We start from the raw sequence: 24,189 nt of genomic DNA, 5'->3' as shown, positions 1-24,189 counted from the left end.
ATGAGACTAGCAGCCATGAATCCATAACTACATTTTGCTGTCCATCATAGACATCTCACTCGCACATGTTCATTGCCTCACCATACAGGAATCAAAATCCATACAAACAATTTGTATTATCCAATATTCAAACTTGTCATACACATTTATTCATACACAAGAATTATGTGTCATACACATTCAAGCAATCAAGATCCAATAAATGTATATAATTGATGTTCTTAAAAAGACTACACACACACCTAAATATATAGGTGATCTTTGAAATGGGACATTTACATGCAAAATTCAGAATGCAAACAGAGCTTTGGCTTGCAAATGTAATAGTCATTAACCAGCACATAATATGAATAATTTTTGAAATTGTTGTGATACTGATTCAATTTTTCACATAAAATCAGAATTTCATTTATTTTAGTTTCCTGATACAAATGATTCGTCTAGCTTACCTTGAATAAACATACCAATACGTCAAAAAGTAGGACATCTGAGCTCAAAGATTAATAGTTTGGTTTGAAAAATCTCTAAATACACATAATTACAAAAACAAAACAAAATTCCGTGATAGAACATGTACTGATCTTGCAACTAAAGTAACAAGAAGGGCAAAGCCCATACGACTCGCATGCTTTACACATTTTTCCTACCAAAATACATGTGACCTTGACCCAAGGTCAAGGTCATCCAAGGTCATGCAACACAGCTGTTAATTCAAGACATAGGAGGTACAATGGTGCTTATTGGCTCTTTCTACCATGAGATATGGTCACTTTTAGTGGTTCACTACCTTATTTTGGTCACATTTCATAAGGGTCAAAGTGACCTTGACCTTGATCATATGTGACCAAATGTGTCTCATGATGAAAGCATAACATGTGCCCCACATAATTTTTAAGTTTGAAACAGTTATCTTCCATAGTTCAGGGTCAAGGTCACTTCAAAATATGTATACAATCCAACTTTGAAGAGCTCCTGTGACCTTGACCTTGAAGCAAGGTAAACCAAACTGGTATCAAAAGATGGGGCTTACTTTGCCCTATATATCATATATAGGTGAGGTATTCAATCTCAAAAACTTCAGAGAAAATGGGAAAAATGTGAAAAATAGCTGTTTTTTAGGCAACATTTATGGCCCCTGCGACCTTGACCTTGAAGCAAGGTCAAGATGCTATGTATGTTTTTTGGGGCCTTGTCATCATACACCATCTTGCCAAATTTGGTACTGATAGACTGAATAGTGTCCAAGAAATATCCAACGTTAAAGTTTTCCGGACGGACGGACGGACGACTCGGGTGAGTACATAGACTCACTTTTGCTACGCATGTGAGTCAAAAAGGGGACTCGGGTGTGCTGTTAAAATTGTTGGCACATTTTAGTATCTAAAACTCACCTTTGATTTTAGGGGGTGCCTATTCTTTCTTTATTTTGTGTTTAACATTGTTTTCAACCACGAAGGTTATATCGCGACGGGGGGAGATGGGATAGAGCCACTTGTCAATTGTTTCTTGTTCACAAAAGCACTTAATCAAAAATTTGCTCCAGGGGCTTGCAACGTAGTACAATATATTACCTTACTGGGAGAATGCAAGTTTCCAGTACAAAGGACATAACACTTACATACTGCTTGAGTAAAATCTTTACAAAAATTGACTATATTCTATACAAGAAACACTTAACAAGGGTAAAAGGAGAAACAGAATCAGTTAGTCGCCTCTTACGACATGCTGGGGAGCATCGGGTAAATTCTTCCCCCAAACCCGCGGGGGGTACCTATGCGACTGACCACAATGTTTACTTTCATCAGGCACAAAGTTCTTCAGCAGAAGAATGATTAATATTCTAGCAACAAACATGCAATAAATTCATACATGATTATTGATGTTCAAAAAATGCTCTACACTACTTCACCAAACTAAATGGAGAACTGAAAATGTTTAAAACACTTTCTTTCTTTGGTGTTTTCAACCACGAAGGTTATATCGCCACGTGGAAGGGGGGGGGGGGGGGGGGGGGGGGGAATGGGATAGAGCCACTTGTTAATTGTTTCTTGTTCACAAAAGCACTAATCAAAAAATTGCTCCAGGGGAAAACACTAACCATAAACAATAAACACCACTATGAGGTTTGATAGGTAACTTAAAGGGACCTTGACCTTCAATGAACGTTGCAAAAAGCTTATGTTCTGATGAATATGGGTGAATGAGGCACCATTGAATATAAAAAGAAAAATAACTGATTTGACTCTAGTTAAACTATGGCGCTCATGGCATCATACCAAAGTTTGAACGAGTATCCCTTTCACTGTTCTGTACAGCTGTGAAAACACAGTGAGACATAATAATAATGAACATAAATTAATCACCCCTTCTCGCCAGAGCTCACGGCAATACACAATAGCAAAACAAATCAGAGCATTCACACACCGACACACACAAAGTCGTTAAAGGTTTATTGGCTGCGGCAATAATAGCCGCAAGAATAATCCTTTAGTTCGTTCAAAGTACCCAAGCATGTCCTGTATACAAAAGTAAGGCGATTGAGATTTTATTTTGGTTTTTTTACACAAGCCAGAGAACACCAGTGCTTGTGAGAGCAAAACGTTTGCCCGTAGGGAAGTGAACCTTCCTTATCTTTCGCACCAGAGAGCTGTTCAAAAGGGGTATTGTGCAAGTTGGCTATTAAACCATTGTAATTCGGAAAATGTCTTTAACCTTCGCCGGCACTCGTGGGTCCGTGCGGACCCAGAAGGGTGTTTGATTGCAAATATCTTTTAAACGAGTTGGAATTTTTTAATGAGCTTTTAGAAATGCCTCAGACACCTAACAAGCTATCATCTCCTAAAAGCTCATTAAATTTCAGTGATAATTAATTAATTAATTAATGGTCAAATTTAGACTACACACGGAAGCATTTGTGGGGACGTGCGGACCCATACTTCTCAAAGAAGGAAAAGCGTGTATACCCTTCCGAGGCACTCGTGGGTCCGTGCGGACCCAGAAGGGTGTTTGATTGCAAATGAGACAGTGACAAAAGGTCAGGTGTCATGTCTACTGTCCCGAATGACACACGATTGCTGACATTTCACCATTGCCAAAAGAATAAACAAATAAGAAATAGGTAGAAAATGAATGTGAAAACTGACTTTGATTGTTGATCAGTATTTTCTATACCACTAACAAATAATCTACTTACACATAGCTGTTTGGCAAATGTATGTTGCATGGGACACACTGACATGAAAGTGGAAGATGTTTTTCCCTCTAGAGAAACTACATATCAAGTTACACTTTTTGTGCTCTTCCATTCCAGTTGGCAATCAATTGTTAACGCATGTTATTAGAAAAAATAGAACGAAAACAGATTAGATAGAATGAAAAATGTACTGGTGATGTCATTTGGGACATACTGACATGAAAACGTCACCTTTTGTCATTGTCTCAAATATCTCTTAAACGAGTTGGAATTTTTTAATGAGCTTTTAGAAATGCCTCAGACACCTACAAAGCTTTCATCTCCTAAAAGCTCATTAAATTTCAGTGATAATTAATTAATTAATTAATTAATTAATGGTCAAATTTAGACTACACACGGAAGCATTCGTGGGGACGTGCGGACCCATACTTCTCAAAGAAGGAAAAGCGTGTATACCCTTCCGAGGCACTCGTGGGTCCATGCGGACCCATACTTCTCAAAGAAGGACAATTGTGCAAACCCTTCCGTGGCACTCGTGGGGCCATGCAGACCCATAATATTTTACCAAATACCGTGTGCAGTCTAAATTTGACCATTAATTAATTAATTAATTATCACTGAAATTTAATGAGCTTTTAGGAGATGATAGCTTTTTAGGTGTCTGAGGCATTTCTAAAAGCTCATTAAAAAATTCCAACTCGTTTAAGAGATATTTGCATCAAACACCCTTCTGTGTCCGCACGGACCCACGAGTGCCACGGAAGGATATGCATATTTTTCTTTCTTTGAGAAGCATGGGTCTGCACGGCCCCACGAGTGCCACGGAAGGATATGCACATTTTTCCTTCTTTGAGAAGCATGGGTCTGCACGGCCCCACGAATGCGTCCGTGTGTAGTCGATAACGAGTGCCGGCGAAGGTTAATGGCTGAATAACAATGAGTTCCTTTATACGTTGGATTGGGCAAGCCATATATATATATATATATATATATATATATATATATAAATATATCTAGCATCAATAAACCTAAAAATACACTAAGGTCTTTTTCAAAAACAATAGTCTGTTTTAAAAACTTTCAGCAATTTTCAACTTTATAAATCTATACTATAGATACATCAAAAGAAATTTGGTCAGACATGGGATTCAGAAAAAGTGATAATTAAGGAAAAAAAAAGTAGGGTCCAGGGGCAACGCCCCTGGTCGGGGTCTGGGGGCAAAGCCCCCAGAAGCTGAAGGTTTTTAGTATTTTAGACACACAAAAATGGCCCTGAAATGCATATTTCAGCTTAATCATAGCCCCCCCCTCCCTTTCCATGTTTCTCAAATTAATTTTACGCTAAGACTCAAAATAAGGAGGAGAAAGAGAGAGAGAGAGAGAGAGAGAGAGAGAGGCGGGGATGGGGGGGGGTGGTGGCGTGTGACGGTGTGGTTTCAATGTTCTTACCTCGTCGGTGCCAAACGACCCCAGTGACTGATTACACGACTGGGTTTTCAGGATAGTCAGGTGCTTGTTGCTTTTCAAGTGGCTTTTGAGGGCAGTCTTTCCATTGGAACCGTAGTTGATAACATTAACATCGTTGCACAAAGTGCACTAAGTTTTTCCCGGCAAGTTGATTTTAGCAAAAGCATCGCCAACTTTCAGTTTCACGTCTTGTGTCTTCTGGCCTTTCTCGTATTTCCAGCTCAATGATACAACTTCATCGAGCCAGTCGAATCTCCAGAGATTTTTCTTGTACTTCTGCTGGTCAATTTCCCGGGATAGAACGGTTTCGTCTCGCTTTAGCTTCCTCATCATTTTGGCAAGTGGCTCGAAGCGATGTAAAAATGGCGCCGAATCATTCTCATACGGTATGCTTTAGCTTATACTGAATCCCCGATAGCTACGTTGAAACGGTGACTGTAGGAGACAAAGACACAGAGCGCGTTCCCATACGGATCGACCAGCAACAGTCTGACCGTTTTAGGAACCAACCGTTCAAGAATAGTATGGAATGGAGCGTCGCGATCAGCGGACCGGCCGAAAAACTTGGGTCTTTACCTACATATACCCCAACATTTTCTCAGCGGATTTGCACGAATCTCAAGAATGATCCCTGGAGCCTAAAAATTTACGGAATTCCGTAATTTTACGGAAGAATCCCATGTCTGTTTGGTGCAATTAAACAGGTAACCTAATGGCAAATCATTGTGTAAAACTTTCTTTACAACTTTCTTTCACAAAGTGTACATATTTTTTTTTTTTTTTAGCAATATTGTTTTCGTGGTGCAGTACCTGTGTTTAAAAATAATAAAATACACAGCGGACATAATTTCGCTTTATTTGAATGACTTTCCACTTTACAAAGATTGGTTTAGAATTAGAGCGCAGATTTAAACCAATTTGAAAAAAACAGTTGCTTATACCTTCTACCATGCTTGGTACTTTGAACAAACTTTATGATTGTTTTTGAGGCTTTCATTGTTGCAGCCCAATGCTGCTCAGTGCAAATTAACTTTTTTGAAGGCGAAGTGTCTGCACCCAGACACATCCTTACTCTGAGGTCTCAAAGCAAACCCGCAAATTGAGGCACACCTCCCAACGCCATGCAAGATATTGCAGATTTATTGCACGATTACGTGGCTAGAGCGGATAGGGCAAGTAGCCTAATAAGTTTACAATTTAAAACGAATGCTTCTTTCATTGACAAAAGCAGTAATCATGTGTCAAAACACTGGATCGGCTTTGGAATGCGCTTGTAAATAAAAGTAGACAATGAATTTTTCTTGTGATTCCACTGACCAATCTGCTTGTAGTCTGGACAATCAAGCGTACAAAATATGGCAAAATCGTATGGGTTCACAGGTCTGCTATACACTTCAGGTTTGGGGTGTCCACAAGCTAACTTTTTTTTTACTCGAGCATGTTGGCAACGAACTGGAGAACAACATCTGACCATGTTGATCGGTGGGTGGCCCACTCCGAGGGTCAATGCGCTCCGTTAGTTGCACGAGCTGTTCCTCAGAGAGGGGGCAAGCCGTGGCAGGCACATCCTAACGACTGTCTGGCAAAGGATGGTCCTCGATTATCGATTGAAGGCTTCTCCCTTTCCAGAAGTCCTGTACTGCTGTGGATGTGCTGGCTCGTCTCTCCAGCATCCCCCTGAAGAAGAGCTGCAGGGGAGTTCTGTTGCGCTCTGTCCTCAGGGGTTGGTGGTTCTTCTGTTCCACAATCCACTGTAGGGACCGGTTCAGCCTGGGCAGAAAAACATAGTGGAGGGCCCACAAGTGAATGGGATTGTCCATGTTCAGTATCCCCAGACCACCTTCTGCCTGTGGTGTTCCCATTGCAGTAAACAGGTCATGGTAAGGGTTCACCACATCTTTCCAGACGTCGAGCCAGAGACGCTCGATCCTTTGGTTATGGTCACTGCGGCCTTGCATCGCACTGCCTCTCCCTTCTCCCCTGTGTTCATTCATGAGGGCGACGACATCCAGATTCTCGCCACCATGGTCCATGCGGACTCTTGACGGGAGTCCAAAGCGTTGGGTTCCACCCAAAAACAGATCCCGAACGGTCTCTGACCTGTTGTTTCGGTGGCATGGAGGAAGGTAGTGGCCCGGCTAAAGCCATCGATTGCCCCATGAATCACCATTTTCCACCTGCAATATAACAAACAGAGATCCGTTTCCATATGTGATTTCACCACACAAATTCTGATTAAAGAGTTATTGGGAAATAAGTACAGGTAACATGCTCAGTAAATATTAAAAAGTAATGGTCAAAGTGCTTTTTCATGACCGAGAATCAAGACCATTATTTTTAATATATATCATTGAGAAAAGGTGTGTAACCCATTTAATCCACCTTTCTTCAATTTTGCAAAGAAATAAATCAAGAAAAGCAATTGCTTTATATGACTTTTCTTCGTCATGTCCATAAGCCTTAAGGGTCTTGTAGGTCTTAAAAGGAGGATTCCACTAACTGCTGGGACTCTAAAATTTGATAAAAATAAGCAAAATTTTGGTAATGTCTGCTGGTTAATAACACATACAATTCAGTGAAATTTAATAAAAAATAACTGAGAAAACCGCAATGTAAAGCTTTTACAAACTTGACCCCACTGTGACCCCAAAATGTGACAGGGATCAACCAAACTAGGGTCACGTAGGTAGATGATCAAATCCTTCAAGTGTTCAAAGTTTCAAAGCTCAAGCTTCAAAAACACCTGAGATAACATCAATGTTAAGATATTTTGATTCGAACATGACCCCCTGTGACCCCAAAACTTGACGAAGGTCAATCTTCTTCTTCTTCAGCGTTCGACGATGGCTGTGTCTAGATTCTTTCAGGCCTGGGAATGAGTAAAAGTGGTTTGGGCGTACTGACGGGAAAATGTTGCGTTTTAAGCATTTTTAAGGGCACACGGAGGCTCTTTTCTTACACAATTAGAAAAGGACTTCGTCGTAAATACGACGAAAGGCGTATCATTCCCAGGCCTGTTCTTTGGCCCGTGATGTTGACGAAGTGGGCTGTGACGAAGGTCAATCAACCTTATGTCGTCTTCTTCTTCTTATGCGTTCGTGGGCTGAAACTCCCACGTGCACTCGTGGTTTGCACGAGTGGAATTTTACGTGTATGACCGTTTTTACCCCACCATTTAGGCAGCCATACGCCGCTTTCGGAGGAAGCATGCTGGGTATTTTCTTGTTTCTATAACCCACCGAACTCTGACATGGATTACAGGATCTTTTTCGTGCGCACTTGGTCTTGTGCTTGTGTGTACACACGGGGGTGTTCGGACACCGAGGAGAGTCTGCACACAAAGTTGACTCCGAGAAATAAATCTCCCGCCGAACGTGGGGACGAACTCACGCTGACAGCAGGCAACTGGATACAAATCTAGCGCGCTACTGACTGAGCTACATCCCCGCCCACAATCTTATGTCAAGTTGGTACATTATCAAAACCTAGAAGTGTGCGTACTATTAACCCTTACACCGGTGCAATTCTGTAACACATGTTACATAGCCACTGGTGAATTAACAGAGAGAAACATAACAAAAAACAGTCATATAGGTTTTCGCATCAATGGGAGGTAATCGGAACCGACCAAACAGACTGAGCCAATAGCGCGACATATGTCGTGACAACCAGGTGACAGCATACGTAAAGTAGCGCGACATATGTCGCGACAACCAGCCTAAGGGTTAAAGCTCTAGCTAAAAACACATCTGAGATAACATCAACGTTAAGTTTTTATTAAACGAACATGACCCCGCTGTGACCCCAAAATTTGATGAGGGTCAACGAAACTGCGGTCACTTCGTGAAATCATCAAACCCTAAAAGTGTGCAAAGTTTCAGAGGTCTAGCTGTATAAACTTCTGAGATAACAGCTCAACGTTACATTTTTTGTCCTTGGACAGACAGACAGCCTGCCCACAGCACACATAATTATTTTGATCAAGTATTATTCACTCAGCCAGTCTACCTGCACAAGCATGTGATTAATCCATGGTTGAAGAGTTCTGTGAAAATTGCGCAATTCTGCAAACTCTTTATAGCAGTTAATTTAATTTCGAATAAAATAAAGTACATAGTTGTTCTGCTAAGACGATAAGGCAAATATTTTTGCGTTCTTTTCATGTTTAAGTATCTCGGGAAAAAAAGTTCTATTTATGAAGTGAAATATAATTGACCTACAGATTACTGTCTTTTTATTTGTACAAATGCAAAATGGGAACAACTCTATTTTCTACACAAAATATGAGAGTTACTTGCCTTGAGACCTTGTGTCTGGTACAACGTAGATTTTGATTTAGAAAACAACCAAACTTATGGATCTTATATTGGATTCTGTGTGTTGAAACCTGAAATGAATAGTGTAAATGCAGTTGAGTATGTATGAGCTCTTTCCTCTTTCGAATATTTGAGCATTCAGAACTTTTCAGTCACCAAGCAGTGACCACACAGTGTGGTTTCTCAACCTATGAGCTATCGAGGATTCAGACTGGTTGCTGGGTGGTTATTTGTTAGGACTAGGTAGCTTGGTATTCACCGAAAAGTATTCCCCCCTCTGCTTATTTCTCTGTTAACTTGAAGGGGTGTTTATTGTTAAAAAAAAACACCAAGCAACCAAATTTAAATAACCACCCAGTAGAAATGGTAAGGTATAACCAGAATATGTTTTGTATTCCGTGGGGAAATCATCAATGGACCAGTCTTTCATTACATATCCAGAAAATGACAAAATAAAAAGAAAAGAAAAGAAAATACTTGCACACGACTCACCTTCGTTACCCACCTACCCCTTAGAAGACGCCCTTCCTTTTACGATCCCAAACAAGACATTTTCAAGACCCTGTTTCATAGCTGCCAACCCCTGTGAAGCCCAAAGAGTAGCATTTTGGAACTTTCACCAAATGTCAGAGTTGCAATTGGTGTTTATAAGCGTAGCACTCGCATAATCTTAAATTTGAATCGCAAGCCCGCATTTAAAATGCCATCAAAAACGTTTGTAAGATTCTGAGAGCTCTACGACATTACAACCGTCTAAACATAGTTCAATGTCACACGCTTTCCTTCTTTGCCACTACTAAAGCAAACGTATGCAAGATTGTATGTTACACGCTTTAGGAGCATGGCAAGAACGGATTCAAACTCAAAATCGTCACTCCAAAAAAACATAAAATGCACACACGACTTTTATTTCTCCTGCTGTTATCGTTTCTTCTCTTTACAGATTCTTCAACGCTCAGAATACTGAAAACGGCACCCCAGACGACAGTACTGTTTCCATACGCGAATTTAACTTCCCTTGGAAAGTGGTTCGCTCAGGAGGCCTGTTTGTCTGACACTATAAGGACAGAGTTCTGTAGTGGAATGCATGAATGGAGACTATCAAGCTAGTTGGGAACTAAATCCAAAGTTCGAAACTATCGCTCTAGTGCGCAATGCATGGCACGATATTTTCAAATGTTCCGACCTAAGTTGGTGACTAACTTGCCTAAATTTGGTCCTCCTCCGAGGAGGACCAAATTCCTTAGTTTCGAACTATTGCAAAAATACAAATGGCGGCCGCCATGACAGTCTTTGATTTTGCTGTACAAAAAAATCAAATATTCGGCAGTCCGACGCATGAACCAAAGAATGATGTCGACAAAGAAGTTGAAACATTGATTGCGCTTTGGAGGGGGTTCAAATACAAGTCGTGAAGTGACCAGCACAGCTGATTTGGGACACGATCTACCTTGAGTCGGGAGATTTGCTATGAACATTGACTAAATGTCCACTTTTTACATCAGCGACTGTACAAATTTGGCTTGTACATCTTCCTGTCGCTGATTTTAATCGGTTTGGATCATCCAACAGGTAAGAGCAAGATTCATCCGTTGTGTGCGTGTAGTTTGTGTGTCCCACGGTGTGTGTGTTCGTCTGTGCGCCTCGGTGTGTGAGTGTGTGTCAGATTATATTGCAATAATACATTTGTTAGAAAGTGAGAGCAAGGGTAGATCTAGATCTATGGGCCAGGCAGTACTGTCTGAGTGTCTCCGAAAGCGTGTTCAGTGTCATAGGAAAATAGGCCTACGAGCCATTGTGTAGTGGTGACGATGAAAGATACAGTTGTTGTTTTTCTGACAGTGACATTGACAATGAACGATCGTCAATGCATCAATGATTATGCACAGCAGCATCGGTTTCTTCGGAACTGTGCACTGTTGACTGAATTTCCCACGGTGGAGCAATGAACAGTAGACACTAAAACAAAGCTAATCTAATGCATGGAAGCATCGCTGTAGATCTATCTCATTCAACTAACAATATAATGCAGTGAATGGCAAATCTATCTCTGAATGAACTGTTGTGTATCCTTATTTGCTGTAAATGTCCTGGCTCACACTGCACTCCCAACATTAGAAGTATGTTTTCTAAGCTGAATGCATGTATAATTTGATATAGTAAGTGTGTAAAGCCAAGAGTAACACTAACTGGCCCAAAACAATTTTTGTGTGTATACAAATGAAGAAAGAAACTGACTTCACTTGAATCACTGCCACTGAAAGTGTGTCTATTGTGTATTTTTAGAAGGGTTATTCAACAATGACTTATTTTTCTGTTTAAATACTTGATATTTACTCTGCATGAACAGAGTCAGAGGTAAATGCTGCTGTATAAACTATGATTGTGAAAGAGGGGATAAAAGAATCAATGAGCGAGTGGTTTAATTATAATACAGTTATTATTTATTGTTAATTAATTATTTTATGGTGTGTTTTTTCAGGCCTCCTAAGAAACCAGAGATGATGTGTGATGAAGTGTTCATACAGCTCTTGCATTCAGATATATGGATTCTGGAGAGGATTCAGACTGAGTGGACATGCTGCTTTACAGACTACCATGAAGAGTAAGTCACACATTTCTGTACCACTACCAAGTACCTGCTTGTGCCTATTAAATTGTTATTGTAAAATTGATTTATGATATGTAAATTGGCACTGGTGATAGTAGTTTGAAGCTGTGTAGCTGTTTTTGGCAGACTTTTGTACGTTGTGTTGTAAAGAGATCTGCGTTTCACATTAGATGCACTTACAATCTAGATAGATACATTCAGCTATGTCAACACTTGTTACATCTGAATCTGAGAGTAGTGGCAGGAGATGCAAGTTTATTGACACAAAAACATTACGGCTTTGTATAAAATAAATTCTTACATCTGTATGTATCCTTGCATAGTACAATTTGTACTATTTATACAAAATTGTACATAAAGCTTGGTTTTAGTTCTCTTTCTCTTCTCAAATCCTTTGCCACTATTCTCAAAGTAAATTAGGGCCTACACAGTGTGAATGAACTAATGCAGCACAGGAAAATAAAACAAAATTGCAAGATAAAATGAAATCATTACTAATTTACTGGAATTATTTTAAAGGCACATACAGTTATTCTTCCCTTGGCTCACCATCCTAGATCTTGCCAGGCTTTTACATTGAATAAGAATGAATCTGTCCTATCCCATGTACAACTGGCCAGATCTGAAATGGCCAAAATCAATGGGATCAACACACATCCCCAGAATCTTCATCACTGGAAAATGTGGTGGGTTGAATGTATTTTAATAGAAAGGCTGACAGGCGAGTGCTTTGGATCCTGAAAGTTCTGTTTTGGACTGAAATCGAGACACATTTCCCAATGAAACTCAAACTGTATAGTGCTGATGCTGAAGAGCGAAAGTGTGTGGGTTGAGGGCACACTTGTTTTTGACTAAAATCGAGAAACATTTCTGCCGTGCACAAAGTTCATACACGCACAGATTTTTTTAAAACCAAAACCCATCCCCGTGAATACTGAAGGTGCTCAGTTATATGTTTTCTTTATTTTTCAGGAAGGACCGCTACATTAAGGGAAGGCTGTTTGCACCTTGGTTCCTGGGTTCGCTGGGGACGATGATCAAATTCAGAGTACCATCACAATTCTGTGCTTTTCCATCTGATTCGGCTGAGAATGCTTGCAGAGGTTTCTACACTACCCGTCATAAAAAGTAGGCAGATGCGTTTGAGGGCAGATCTTACTGATGAGGCTGTTGATTGAAAAACCAAGTATATGACTGAAAAGGCCATTAATTTCCCTACTTTATTCAGAAACAAAATTGGGTTTTCATGACGTAGTGTCTATGCAATGAAACCTGCAACACAGACACCCCCGCCCCCCCCCCTCCCACAAATCAAATTCACCAAATCAAGCTTCCCGTGTTAAAATCAACAACACAAATCAGAACAACTAAACCGAAACATGTTTTGCATGTCATTAGACAGAACAATCAAATCTTTATCCAAAACAGTCCGTTTTGTTCACATATATCTTGTCTAACATGAACGCTATGGCATGCTGAGCGTGTAGTTGTCAATCCTCTCAGTTTTTGAAGTCGTTTTAGCGGGTAATGAGACCAAAAATGGTACATTTCAGAACTCCTCAACGCATTGTCTTAAAACTGTCAGTGATTTGTGCTAACACATGTCGTTAAGTACAAAAATGAGACCAAAAAATGGTACATTTCAGTAACTCCTCAACGCATTGTCTTAAAACTTGTCAGTGATTTGGGCTAACACATGTCGTTAAGTACACACGGAATCTCAAGTCATGTGAGATATTAGTTCTGCTGTTGCGCGACATGCCAGAACGAATTTTAAAAATAAAAATGTACCCTGTCCAATGAACTGAATTTGTAAAAATAATTAGCATGCATTAAGAAAAATGAAAGCTTCAATTTACCTTTAATTTCATACATTTTCAACTATGACTGTTCACAGCGCACTTGTACGCACACACACATTCTTGGAAAATGCTCTTTCAAGAGCCATGATCAGTTAAGCGTGTCAGCCGTGAGCTTTTCTAGGCGTAGGCCTACATTTGCGCTCAGCGCTCTGAATGAGGCAAAATATTAATGTTCGCGTTGAAATCCTCATACCGCCAATGTCTGATAAAATATGTACATGAAATTTAATTGTGTGACGCATCTGTTATTGTTCTTGAAGATAACAACAAATTAATTGTTTTTCAATGAGTCAGCGAAGACCTACCATCAATTTAAGAACTCTTTCTGGCATGTCAATTAACAGCAGACTAATGTCTCAAATGACTTTAAAATCCATATGAACTTTCCCACATGTGTTACTACTGTTAGCACAAATCACCGCAACGTTGAAGGCAATGCGTTGAGGAGTTACAAAAACGTACCGGTTTTTGTCTCATTACCCACTAAAACTGCCTTTTACAGCTTCTCAGAGGAATGACACCTACACAAATCAACATGCCTTAATGTCAGTGTTAGACCAGATATGTGAACAAAACTGACTGATTTGGATGCAGATTTGATTGTTTTTTCTATTGACGTGCAGAAGATGTTTTGTTTTGGCAGTTCTGATTTTTTGTCAATTTTAACGCGGGAACATTGATTTTGCGAATTTGATTTTGCAGGGTGTCTGTGTTGTATGTTCCACTGTATAAACACTATGTCATATAAACCCAATCTGCTTTCTGAATAGGTTTGAGGAATGAATGGCTTTTTTCAGTCATATACAGGATAAACCAAAAAAATGTAACACTAAAACAATGCTAATAACTTCTACATCTGTTGACCGAATCACTTTATTTTTAAGGTACATAAACCGCAGCCAGTGCATGACCCTTCCACAAAGTGGACATTTTGTAGATCAAATGTAACTGGTCAAATGGTCTGACTTTTGTGCTCTATTTCAAAAAATAAATTCCAAATTCGGCGGTCGATTCACTAAAACGAAGTTTGACCATGAACGGTATCAATACTTACTTAATTTAAACCCTCCAGACTTTTAGCTTTTATATTATCTGAATGTCTGAGTATACACTCCCTAGATCATCGGTGACCTGAAGAAAGCCGTTATATACTCATAGACAGACGCGTGTGAAGCATGTTTAAATGTGGAGTACGCTCATTTAAAAAAAAAATACACCAAGTTTGTTTGAGAATACTCCAAGTCCAAAACAGGGATTCCCAGGTCTGAATGTTGATTAAGGTATACTTTTGTGATTCGAATTGCCCCGAATGTTACAATCTTGAGCGCTTAGATCGGGCAAGTTTGGCTACCGCTCAATTTTAAAACCCGTACCGTTGAGTCGATCCCCAAAATTGGGAACTTAATTTAAAATTGCACAAAAGTCAGCCTATTTGATCTTCAAAATTGTCACTTTGTAGAAGGGTCATACATAGGCTGAAGTTTATGTCCACAAATGTAGGTTATTAACTTGTTGTGGGTTGCATTGTTTTTGGGTCAACCTGTATTTGGTTTTTTTAATAAACGGCCTCATCATAAAGATTTGCCCTCAAACGGATCTGCCTACTTTTTATGACGAGTATTATAGTTGGCTCAGTGGCTAAAGAAACATTCTACAGGATGAATAAACAAACAAACAAATCTCATGATTCTCTGTGTTTTAATGTGTGTGTGTGTGTGTTTTGGGGAGTTTGTTTTGGTTTTTAGTGAGAGGATGGCTGGTGGTTTGGATGGGGTGAAAAGCTGAGTGACACTGTGATTGTGGATAATTAAATTGTTGTTGCTGCTGTCAGTTTCAAGGCACCGTTCTTCTTGCAAACGCCAAGTTTGGCTTACTATTTTATATCTGCATGGGCTCTTACATGAGGTTAGGCCATCTATACACTTTGATACATACCAAACATTTACATTCTGACTGGGTCATGTGCAAAGTTGGAATGTTTGAATGAATACATTTTGCGGATTGATGCCAGTAGAAGTTAAACAAATTAATTGATCAAACATTCCAACACTTCAAAGTAAACACACGTGTTTTTGACAGCTGGTATATGTTAAAGTGGAGGGATGGTTTTATTCCACGTGAAGCCTGCATGCCACATCTGAGACGTTGAGCGAAATCGTTTACACAAAATATGCAATCATTGTTTATCATCATTTAAATTAAAACGTTCATACACAATGACACAACAAATGTTGTCGGAAACTCAAAAGAACACATGAAAGAATAAAAGATGATCAATGCAGCAAAACGCGCCACTTGTACAGAGTGGGTTACAATTTCATTCTTTGTTTAATTTAGCCTTCACATTTCCCTTATCATATCTTATATTTTAACATCGTTCTGTTCTTGTCAGCTTGAAATGTTTGCAGTTTTTACTCACGAAACAGGTTAGTCTTCTGAAGTCAGTGCAACATCAAAGCTAAAATTTCACACATGAGATGCATTTTGATGATCAGCTCTACCATACCGAAGCAATGCATTTAAACTGGCGCAGATTAATTTTCAAATGATGTTCAAGCAACAGCTAGCTTCCTTAAAGGCATATGTACGCGCTCCCGTGTTTACAAAGTGTAGTTTGCCCATAATCGATGTCAAACGCACCATAAGACCATATAATGACGATATGTCACCATGCGCGGACCATAATACATGCATTACAGCTTGTTCTAGCCTCTGAAAAAGTGAGGATGTCAACAAAGCCGCGGTGTTAGCTCCCTTGCATCAACGTTACATGTGTTGCCAAATCTATAAATAGGACGATCCAGATCAAAATGAAAATTAACATATCTCAACATTGAAGGGGTCCTAGACCACAATATTTTGCAGGGAACTTAATTTAGCATGTCTCCAGCTGTTGGTAAAGCAATTAGCGTGTATAGTCATCGAGTACATATGCCTTTAAGACAGAGTGTCGAAGTTACAAAATATAGTCATCTCAGTATCCAACTTCATTACCTCTGTTTCTTTGCTTGCTTAGAAGAACTTCTCAGAGTGTTTGCGGCATTCATCAAACAAGATCATACACATTAAAATATTGTCACTTCCTACTCATTGAATAATGTATTCATTGTTTCTAATTATTCATGTTAAAGACCAGCACAAAATTGCAATCATTTAAATATGTCACTGACATAAAGTATTCTACCCGATCTGGAAAAAAGGAAGAAAATCATAAGCGCATGATTCAAATCACTGATGATGTCTTGTAATTCGGTAGTGTTTCCAGTTAATCTTTTCTCTTTACATCTCACAATTCTTTTACTAGTTTATTTTGTAAGTAGAACACCAGGCCAAAACATTGTTGGCTCCTTTTGTATGACATCACACATTTTCAAGGATTTGCTTGCTGACTTGCTTGTTTCTTAATTTGTTTAATGATCGCTCCAAATTACATTCCTTCCTTTATCTGGCACTCTTGTTCTCAACTTTGTCCCTCCCTCTTAGCGGTTTAGAGAGAGAGGGAGAGAGTGAGTGTGTGTGTGTGTGTGTGTGTGTGTTAGTGTGTGCGTATGCCTGTGTGTGTGAGAGAGAGAGAGAGAGATAGAGACTGAGAGAAAGAAAGAGAGAGAGTTGATCTATTGTCTTGATTCCCTCATTAAATTTTCTTTTGTTGTATAGTGTAGAACTTAGACAGCTTCGTGACATACCTGTGGTGCGGTTTTATGGTCGTTTAACTCTCCATCGGTGAACCATGCAATTATTTCTCTTCAACGATTACTCGGTCTCTACTGACAACTCTAAACTCCACAAAACACGACTTTTTTCAGTTCAGAAATGTCAGTTTCGCTCCCATAGATTGAAACACAAACTTAAATACATCCATACATCATTGTATGTTACAAAGTTCCAGCTTTGCTTTAAAATGCACAATCAGTATGAGGGACACGGACTTTTTCCCAGTACATACCGACTGAGCCATCACTCAAATCTTCGACGACACTGACTCAGCCTATATGCTGCGTACATCTCCCCGGTCGGGCAGTTTTAGCTCTCGTAATGTGCGGAAGAACTGAGAGAAACATTTGCGTTCTGCCTATGTTTGTCTTGTTTGCTCGCCAAAATAATATTGCATCGATCAACCACTCAAGTTCGCACTGTTACCATGTTCCCAATCCCATGCTGGTTTGTTTACCACTTTCGAAGGTGAAGAGTTCACCGCGCCTGCGCAGTGACGGGGATTCCCCGTGACGTCACTTGAAAGTTATGACCTACTCTTTTTGTTGGTAACTAAGTAGTCTCGACCAAGTTCGCTCTCATGCATTGCAGACTGACTAAATCTGTAGTTACGAACTGCGTAGTTCGAACCTACGTTTAGTTGCTAACTATAATAGTCTCCATTCATGCATTCCACTACTGAACATAGATGACAAAGATTCCGGAATGAACAAACATTTTGCGGATGCAGACACAGAAAGACGTCATGAAGAATGAGATGCTTCAAAAGATACAGACTGTGACGATGACTGTGACGTCATTCCCATATAACGAGACGTCATTCACAGTTGTTCGGCCACTTCCGTCAAAAAGTAGATTTAGACAATCAACGTAATCTCGTGTGGAAGAAAACGTCTGTCACACAACCAAGTCGGAATAGCAGGTATTATTACCTATACACGCAAAGTCTGTCGAATTCTTCGGCAAAAATCGTTGAAAATGATTTGCCCGCATCGGTGTGGAACTTGCACCATAATCTTCACCACCCTTACGTTTCCCCGTTTTTATCCTGTCTCCCTCCAGTTTCCACTTCTAACACCGTCACTGTGCACAGCTTACAACTTAACAAGTGCATTGCATATTCTAATCAAATTCACAATTGGCGCATAGAGTCACCGGAAATGCGAATGCTTGCAATAAAATTCACGATTTGCTAAGCAAGTCACGTGGACAATATCGAGTCATAACGGAGTGGTTCCCAGCCATCGGTACTCGACTAGTTATGCAATGTTCATTGTTGATTGTCAAGCAATAAGTGAACATTTTGCACGCTTGTCATTTTTTTTTTTTTAGCGTAGCAGCTCAGGGCTTAGAGTAGCAGCGTAGCAATTCCTGCAAAATCGGAGCATGCTGCGCCAAAATCGTAGCAATTGGCAGGTATGCTGTTCTCTAAGATATTCTGCTCATAACCTCTGTAAGTTTACCCCCATTATAAGACCTTATTATCTCAGGGTTATGTAGGTCTTAAAAGAAAGATTCCAGCGTCATAAAATAAGAGAATTCCTTATCACCCTTATGCCACCTGTATCAATCCACTCAAATTCCATGTTCAAACTGGCACAACCCCCAACATCCTCCCCACCACCGGACACACTCAACATTCACCAAATTTTTAAAAAGGATTTTTTTGTGCCCAGTGTATGTATTTGTAGCTGTACTCACGATATCAACTTGTGGTATCCGTCTAGATGCCAGAGAGCGTTTGGTCCTGATACTTGGTACAGACGACGTCTCGTGGGCCTCAACGCCAAAGCTCTGACAGCTACTCCACCAGGATCAACCCGCGGGATGGCTCCCCGTACTCTGTGCCTTTGTGGAGCGTGTAAGAATACAACTTATTACACTAACGTGACATACCACTCATGTCATAACAATACCATTCACTCTACATTGCATGTGTAAAGAGGTCTTGTCTGACAAGGACCTGATTTTTCACTGCCTCCAATACCGAAACAAGCGTCCTTCTTTGAACACTCGGAAGAATTTTAAGAACGTAAACACCACACCAGTGACATTTCCTTGCTTTGACATAAAAGATTACACGAGGCATTCGGAGAGATCCAGGTTCAATTTTTAAGCTTCTTCAATCTGGGCGCTTCGACAAAGGGACATTTACAGCAATGAACATGCAACAGTATGTACAGGGTCCCCACTGGTTTTTAGAAACAAAATTCCATGACTTTCCCATGAGCCTCAATAACATTTTCCATGACTAGATCCACAGGTCGCCATTTCCGAACACGCAAACTTTTTACATCTTGTCACTGCCAGTTTTGACACTGGCTTGCTTTGCACTGAATTTGAGTCAGTTTCTACGCAGTGTCTCTTTGACAAGCAAGTCAAGCATTTGCTACGCAGTCAGATTATCGGTAATGTTTGCTGGTCCTGTCATTTCACTAAACTGGACCAGCCACTGTTTGTATCCATCTGCACTTTCGTAAATTCCGTTTCATAACCGTCACTAACACTGTGACTTGACGAACTGTCATTTTTTTCACCGCGATACACAGTTCATTGCGAAGATCTTCCTTGGTAATTCGTTCCAATTCCGCATACTTTTTGTTGTCAAGAAACAACTCGAAAGAAAGCTGGCGTGCTAAAGGTTATTTTTTTTTCTTTCTTATTTATGTTAAATTCCATGACTTGAATTGAAATTCCATGACTTGAATTGAAATTCCATGACTTTCCAGGTCTGGAAAATTAAAAATCAAATTCCATGACTTTCCATGACCTGTACGAACCCTGTATGTAGGATAAACAGAATACTACATGGCTTCCTGTTTGATACCAGTTTTACACTAGTGTTTTGAAATATTGTTCGCAGTTTAATATTTAAAAGCACAACTTGAGTAAAACTGGTATTTCATAGGAAACCATATAGTATTCTCTATGTGGACAACAATGTCACAGGCTTACCCACTAAAGTTCTTTAGGAGCTTCTGACATATTTGCCTTAAAAACAACATGCAAAATAACTTGTGGAATCCAAAAGCACCATGTCGCATTAGTGGCCCAATTAGAGCTGCAGACTATTACGCTTTCGATGTAGCATGCTACTTGTAAAACAGAAAATGCTACTTCGTTATACAGACACTCTACAATGTTCATTTGTTCCTGCTGCTGTTTTCTTGTCTGAACACAGTTATTGCAACATTTGTGTCTTGACATATAAACATGTAGGTGCAGTGGATTATAAGATGATGCAATACTTAAAGATAAACACCATTTGCTACACTATAAATTCAAGATTGCTACACATGAAGCTTCATAGGGGCTGACAGCTCTGCATCATACACCAGCACATAAATCTTACTGACTGAGTTGATGTGTATTTACACATTGCACACCTCCCACATTGAAGTAAACAATTGAATATCTTCAGTTAATCGAAGTACACTTAAAGATGAAGTTCTCTCCATAGGAATACTGTGCATCACCCTTGCATGTAAGTGAACTCAAAGTACTATGTGAACAGAACAGAACCAATTCTGGTCTGTTTGCAACCGCATGAACGCAGGAAAGAGATCATTGTCAGATTGAATTACAATTAACATTGACACGCTTCCATTTGAAACTTTTCAGTTGTCATTGTGGATTGACGCCCCGGGCCCCAGATCCTGCGTTTAACTTTATCCTCGACGAACAAAACAACAGGCACCAATTGGGTTGCCGCCTCACCTGTGATTGTGTTGACCAGGTTGGCAACCGAGCCAGACAGGGTAGAATTGCTGGTACCGGTTGTCATCGATCCCGATGTTGAGGCGATGGCCTCACGATCACCCGAAACAGCTTCTTGCAGACGTTGGTTGTCTTTCTGGAGCGAGACAATGGCCACTTGGCAGGTCTCTTGCCGCTCCCCCAGCCTGCGTAGTTCTGCCAATACCGCGGCCAAAGCAGTGGCGCTTTCTTCCCCTCCTGCTGTGGCTGACTCAAACCCACCGGGTTGTCGCTGCGAGGCTGTCTGGTTGCTGGCCCTCGGCCGACCTGCAGCGGCTCGGGTCACTTCGGCTACCCGCCTTGACGCTGCCCTCCTGGGAGGCATATTCCTGTGCATAAAAAACAGGATATGTGAACACAGCCTTATTTGTCAGATTACTGAGAATTACACATAAGCCTTGAACTTGTCTGCTGCTCCTTGCAGGAGTTAACAACTCCTTCACTGTTCAGCCTGTAAAAGGTGTTTAATATCCCATACTTCTGAAGTTGTCACCAGATTTTGGGAGTCTGAAATACAAACCAAAGAAATTGATTAAAATCTGGCCCAAAGTACTTCAAACCAATTGTGTTTTCTGTGTCAAACTCAAATCCTGGCACCCAGTACCCCCACCAAACGAGTTTGGAATCTCTGAGGCTCAATACATTTATGACAAACAGAACACCAACAGGAAATTACATCATGGTTCTCTGAACTGTCACACACCAACATAATACCTGGCTAACAAATCCACATACTAACTAATGTTGGAATCTCTGAGGCCCTATAGCTTAATTTGACAAAAAGAACAACAGCGAACCATGTTTTCTGATTCTCTGAAAAATCAGCCCCACCATGAAATATTACCTAGCCCACGGTACATGTACTTTAACCAAAATAGTGTTTGTAATCTGTGAGGCACCAGCCAACACAAGTGACAACAGTACCTCCACATGAAATATTACCTAGCCCACAGTACCACAATCAAAATAAATTTGGAATCTCCTAGGCAAAATAACAGGTGATTGACAAAACAGTACTTCCACAGGAACCAATATTTCCTGATTCACTGAAATGACAAACACCCGAGGTAATTGACATACAGTACCTCCACAGGAACAAATATTCTGATTCTCTGAATTGACAAACGCTCACATGAAAAGGCATCGTAACACCAACATGTTCATCAGAATCTCACCTGAAAATTATTTCCAAGTACTCTGGAAAAACACTGATCCATACTATCCACCAACACAGAAACATACTGTTGAAACATGTCACGATATCTTGATTTGACAGAACACTCAACAATCGTGTTGATCGAAGAACCATTCCGGATCCACCTTGAACTGGTTTTTAGACAAGGGACATCATCCACAACGAGCCTGTCATAAACTCGAGTTACTTCCCATCTACCGATCTGGTTGACCCCATTTAGAGCCGTCGATTTATGCCACCCACCCGCATCAAACAAGAAAGAAAATGTAAACAATTTGAAGATTCCCTGTTCCTATACCCGTGCTTTGTAAGCTGATCAGTCAAAACGCACAATGCAACCTGACCCGGCTACAACATTATTTAATCACACAAAAACCGACTGTGTTTATCGCCTGACGAAGGGACTTGTACAACCTGGCCTGTCCTGACGTTGCTTGATCTTCTTGATCTTGATATGTTACGCCAACAGGTCCCAAGCTTGGGAATATACGTTTGCTAGATGCACACCATCACCCAGGAAATGACGCTGCAAATTCAGGTAACGTAAACTGTTTTCCAGCGGAAAACATAAAATCATGGTCCCAAAATACAACTCTAGGGGAGTCCACAGTGCCCTGCCGAAGCAACGCATTGACCTCCATAGCTGCGGCGTTGTATGATGGATCGAAACACACACACAGACAGACAGACAGACACACACACACACACACATACACCACGACCCTCGTCTCAATTCCCCCCTCTACGTTAAAATATTTAGTCAAAACTTGACTAAATATAAAAACGGTATTACTTAACTTTAAAATCAGAATCTGTGACTGTGAAACATTGGTCCATTTCTCAGTTGTTTTTCAACAGTTTAAAATTCCTTTTTGAAGCTTTACTATTCTAATATTCAGCACAGAAGAGTTACCTGAAGTACTGTCCCCTGTCCTTTCAGACGAGCTTGTATCATTAAGGACCCAGTAAGCTTGTTGGAAGCAGTAATTGGTTCCACCAACGCATCCAACTCTTGATCAGATATCCTGGAATACACCATGCGTTGTACAGTTTACAAGTAGCATTCCATTTTCCCTGAAAATTGCCAAACACTTTTATTACTTGCGTTGTATCGATAAACGAAGCACAAGTAAGAAACAATAATAAAAGCAAAGAAAATAGCAACACGATATGCAAACATCTAACAAAGCCGAGCAAGCAGAATGACAGGTTTAATGAAAAACAAAGAGGTACCGATTCGGAAACAAGATCGCGATTCTTTCCTTCGCTGCACGACGCAAATCTTCTGTGACCTTTGACCAAACGTAGCTTCCACATTCGATCACCGTGCTCAGCTTAATATTTACAACAGAAAGCCGAGGGGGTGGAATACCGAGATGAACCTACAGAAATGTGCATCCTCAAACCTGACATATTCATCCCAACATTTAATGAACTCCAAAACACAGAAAGTTGCTTTTAGTTTTACACGCCATCTTTGATTGCCACTGCCAGTGGTTATCAAACCGGGACCCGGTACCCGTGTTTCAAAGATCACGCATTGTTTCTTCCATTAAGTCACAAATGAACAAGCAAACAAAACGTTGCTTACCTTCTTAAAACTTCTTCTGGCTCATTACCAGACTGCAACAAATTGACGTCGCAATGGCGGGTCTGATCCAGTGGCGTCACCGGAAGTAGTATCTCCACGAGATTGTCGCTTTGCATGTCGTACATTTTCCGATTCAAGTTCTAATTTATTTCAGCCGCATTTATTAAATGCAGCTGCATTTAAAAATAAATACAGCTGTATTTAAAAATAATTACACCTGTATCTAAAAATAATTACAGGTGTATTTATTTTTAAATACAGCTGTATTTACTATTAAATACAGGTGTAATTATTTTTAAATACAGCTGTATTTATTTTTAAATGCAGCTGTATTTAAAAATAATTACACCTGTATTTAATAATAAATACAGCTGTATATATTTTTAAATACAGGTGTAATTATTTTTAAATACAGCTGTATTTATGATTAAATACAGCTGTATTTATCATTAAATACAGCTGTATTTATTTTAAATTACAGCTG

The 24,189-nt window shown here is 40.0% G+C and overlaps 1 protein-coding gene and 1 long non-coding RNA gene across 6 annotated transcripts; one reads left to right on the top strand and one right to left on the bottom strand.

Annotated features, from left to right (window-relative positions):
• Positions 1–126: 126 nt before the first annotated feature.
• LOC138967465 (uncharacterized) lies at positions 127–23,914 on the bottom strand. Of its 5 annotated transcripts, none has more exons than XM_070340018.1 (5): positions 23,706–23,912; positions 22,095–23,188; positions 20,881–21,248; positions 18,865–19,011; positions 127–6,837 (listed from the first exon to the last, which is right to left on the bottom strand). In XM_070340018.1, the coding sequence occupies exons 2-4, from the start codon at positions 22,226–22,228 to the stop codon at positions 18,965–18,967; spliced, it is 549 nt and encodes a 182-aa protein (XP_070196119.1). In that variant the 5' UTR covers positions 22,229–23,188; positions 23,706–23,912; the 3' UTR covers positions 127–6,837; positions 18,865–18,964. The 5 variants fall into 5 exon arrangements, with proteins under 5 accessions (XP_070196119.1, XP_070196122.1, XP_070196123.1 ...); XM_070340021.1 differs by having other exon boundaries at positions 22,095–23,139; XM_070340019.1 differs by lacking the exon at positions 127–6,837 and adding an exon at positions 6,863–9,047 and having other exon boundaries at positions 23,706–23,913.
• On the top strand, positions 9,950–12,860 carry LOC138967468 (uncharacterized). The gene is made up of 3 exons (XR_011455968.1): positions 9,950–10,548; positions 11,459–11,581; positions 12,560–12,860. It is a non-coding gene; the product is annotated as an uncharacterized lncRNA (long non-coding RNA).
• Positions 23,915–24,189: the final 275 nt, after the last annotated feature.

The sequence above is a fragment of the Littorina saxatilis genome, linkage group LG5 (genome assembly GCF_037325665.1).
Source record: "Littorina saxatilis isolate snail1 linkage group LG5, US_GU_Lsax_2.0, whole genome shotgun sequence".
Classification (NCBI taxonomy): domain Eukaryota; kingdom Metazoa; phylum Mollusca; class Gastropoda; order Littorinimorpha; family Littorinidae; genus Littorina; species Littorina saxatilis.
The sequence above is the reverse complement of the archived record's forward strand: the minus strand, read 5'-3'. Positions and strand labels throughout refer to the sequence as shown.

Bases quoted from the DNA above. Each gene is read 5' to 3' on its own strand.
- LOC138967465 (XM_070340019.1), bottom strand. From the start codon at position 22,228: ATGGTTCTTCGATCAACACGATTGTTGAGTGTTCTGTCAAATCAAGAT. The intron at 21,249-22,094 runs GTGAGATTCTGA...TTTTATGCACAG, and splicing joins TACTTGGAAATAATTTTCAG to GAATATGCCTCCCAGGAGGG. The intron at 19,012-20,880 runs GTGAGGCGGCAA...CGCTCCACAAAG, and splicing joins CCTGGTCAACACAATCACAG to GCACAGAGTACGGGGAGCCA.